The sequence below is a fragment of the Babylonia areolata genome, chromosome 8, assembly GCF_041734735.1.
Source record: "Babylonia areolata isolate BAREFJ2019XMU chromosome 8, ASM4173473v1, whole genome shotgun sequence".
In the NCBI taxonomy this organism is placed as follows: domain Eukaryota; kingdom Metazoa; phylum Mollusca; class Gastropoda; order Neogastropoda; family Buccinidae; genus Babylonia; species Babylonia areolata.
The window spans coordinates 13,495,310-13,497,809 of record NC_134883.1 but is presented as its reverse complement, the minus strand read 5'-3'; the positions used below and the strand labels follow the sequence as shown (position 1 = coordinate 13,497,809).

The following is a 2,500-nucleotide window of genomic DNA, read 5'->3' as shown; positions in this document are numbered from 1 at the left end:
TGGTCCTCTGGGGGACGATTTTGGACACTGGTCCCACAAGGGACGATTTAGGACACTGACTGGTCCCCCGAGGGACGATTTAGGACACTGACTGGTCCTCTGGGGGACGATTCAGGACACTGACTGGTTCCCCTACGGACGATTTAGGACACTGAATGGTCCCCCGATGGACGATTTAGTACACTGACTGGTCCCCCAAGGGACGATTTAGGACATACATACATAAATTTATTGATTGGTTGATTAATTAATGAGTAAACTAATGAATTAAAGAGCCAATTAATACATAAGTTAATGAATTAACCAGTTACTTAATGAGTTGATTGATTAATGAGTTGATCAGTTAATGATTTAATCAATAAATCATGACGTAAATAAACAAATAAACTAGAAATAAGATGTGGGAGAGAGAGAGAGACTGAGACTGAGATGATTTATTCACTTAAGACCATAGCCCCACATGAATGAAGGGCGATAACGCAAGATGCGGAGGTCACCATAACCATCAGTAAACATTCTCCATTTTCACAGTTAATTAAAGAAATTATGATAATACCGTTTCTCTTAACTTAAAAGCTCTGTGTACATACAATGCGAGATTACGTATGACACCATTATCAGATGATGCCATCAATAAACATAATTTAAACAAACAGAGACAGAGACAGAGTGAGAAAGACAGAGAGAGAGACACACACAGAGAGAGAGAGAGAGAGAGAGAGAGAAGATAGACAGAGACAGAGAAAGGGACAGAGAGACAGAGAGAGAAAGACAGAGAAACAGAGACAGACAGACAGACAGAGACAGAGAGAGAGACAGAGAGAAACAGAGACAGAGACAGAGAGACAGAGATAGAAGAAACAAGCAGACGAACAAACAAACAAACAAAAAACAAACACTGACTTTGTACGGTATATAAAGCAGCTGTCCATGACGAAAGCTGCAAGAGAGAGAGAGACAGAGAAAGAGAGATAGATAGAGACACAGAGAGAGAGAGAGTGAGAGACAGAGAGACAGAGAGAGACACAGACAGAGAGAGAGAGAGAAGAAGAAGAAGCAAGCAAACAACAAAAACCCCAACAAGCACTGACTTGTACAGTATATAAAGCAGCTCTCCATGACAAAGCTGCAAGAGAGAGACAGAGAGAGAGATAGAGACAGAGACACAGAGAGAGAGAGAGAGAGAGAGAGAGAGAGAGAGACAGAGACAGAGACAGGAGAGAGAAAGAAGAAGAAGAAGAAACAGGCAAACAACAAAAGCTCAAACAAGCACTGACTTGTACAGTATATAAAGCAGCTCTCCATGACAAAGCTGCAAGAGAGAGACAGAGACAGAGAGATAGATAGAGACAGAGACACAGAGAGAGAGAGGAGACAGAGAGAGACAGAGACAGGAGAGAGAGAAGAAGAAGAAGAAGCAAGCAAACAACAAAAACCCCAACAAGCATTGACTTTGTACAGTATATAAAGCAGCTCTCCATGACAAAGCTGCAAGAGAGAGACAGGAGACAGAGAGATAGGCAGAGACAGAGAGAGAGACAGAGACACAGAGAGAGAGAGACAGAGAGACAGACAGAGACACAGAGAGAGAGAGAGAGAGAGAGAGAGAGAGAAGAGAAGAAGAAGTAGAAGAAGAAGAAGAAACAAGCAAACAACAAAAACCCCAACAAGCACTGACTTTGTACAGTATATAAAGCAGCTCTCCATGACAAAGCTGCAGGACCCATAGATGAAGAAGGAGGACAGGGTGCTGTAGCCCTTCAGCTGTCTGTTGCCCTCAGGTTCGAACACCAGATCGAAGAGGGCCGTGAAGACTATCTCGTCCAGCAGCCCGTGCATCCCGTAAAAGTAGAACCTGACCCCCCACCAAAAAAAAAGGGCACGGCGTTAACATTATAGATACAGAACGCTTTGCTTCGACCCCCCCACCAAAAAAAGGGCACGGCGTTAACATTACAGATACAGAACACTTTGCATCGACCCCCCCCCTCCCCCACCACCACCACCAAAAAAGGTGCACGGTGTTAACATTACAGATACAGAGCGCTTTGCATCGACCCCCCACTAAAAAAAAAGGGCACGGCGTTAACATTACAGATACAGAACGCTTTGCACTGACCCCCCACTAAAAAAAAGGGCGCGGCGTTAACATTACAGATACAGAGCGCTTTGCATCGACCAGCCACCAAAAAAGGGCACGGCGTTAACATTACAGATACAGAGCGCTTTGCATCGACCCCCCACCAAAAAAAGGGCACGGCGTTAACATTACAGATACAGAATGCTTTGCATCGACCCCCACTAAAAAAAAAAAGGGCACGGCGTTAACATTACAGATACAGAACACTTTGCATTGACCACACACACACACACACACTAAAAAAAAGGGCACGGCGTTAACATTACAGATACAGAATGCTTTGCATCGACCCCCACTAAAAAAAAAAAAGGGCACGGCGTTAACATTACAGATACAGAACACTTTGCATTGACCACACAC

At 44.0% G+C, this 2,500-nt stretch overlaps 1 protein-coding gene across 5 annotated transcripts in view; it reads right to left on the bottom strand.

The window, feature by feature from the left end:
* The window catches only part of LOC143285044 (transmembrane protein 229A-like), a 19,533-nt gene that overhangs the window by 4,617 nt on the left and 12,416 nt on the right, over window positions 1-2,500 (bottom strand). For all 5 annotated transcript variants that reach the window (XM_076592230.1, XM_076592232.1, XM_076592233.1 and 2 more), the window contains exon 3: window positions 1,679-1,855. In XM_076592230.1, the coding sequence (XP_076448345.1) occupies window positions 1,679-1,855 (177 nt within the window). The remainder of the gene's footprint in view (window positions 1-1,678; window positions 1,856-2,500) is intronic.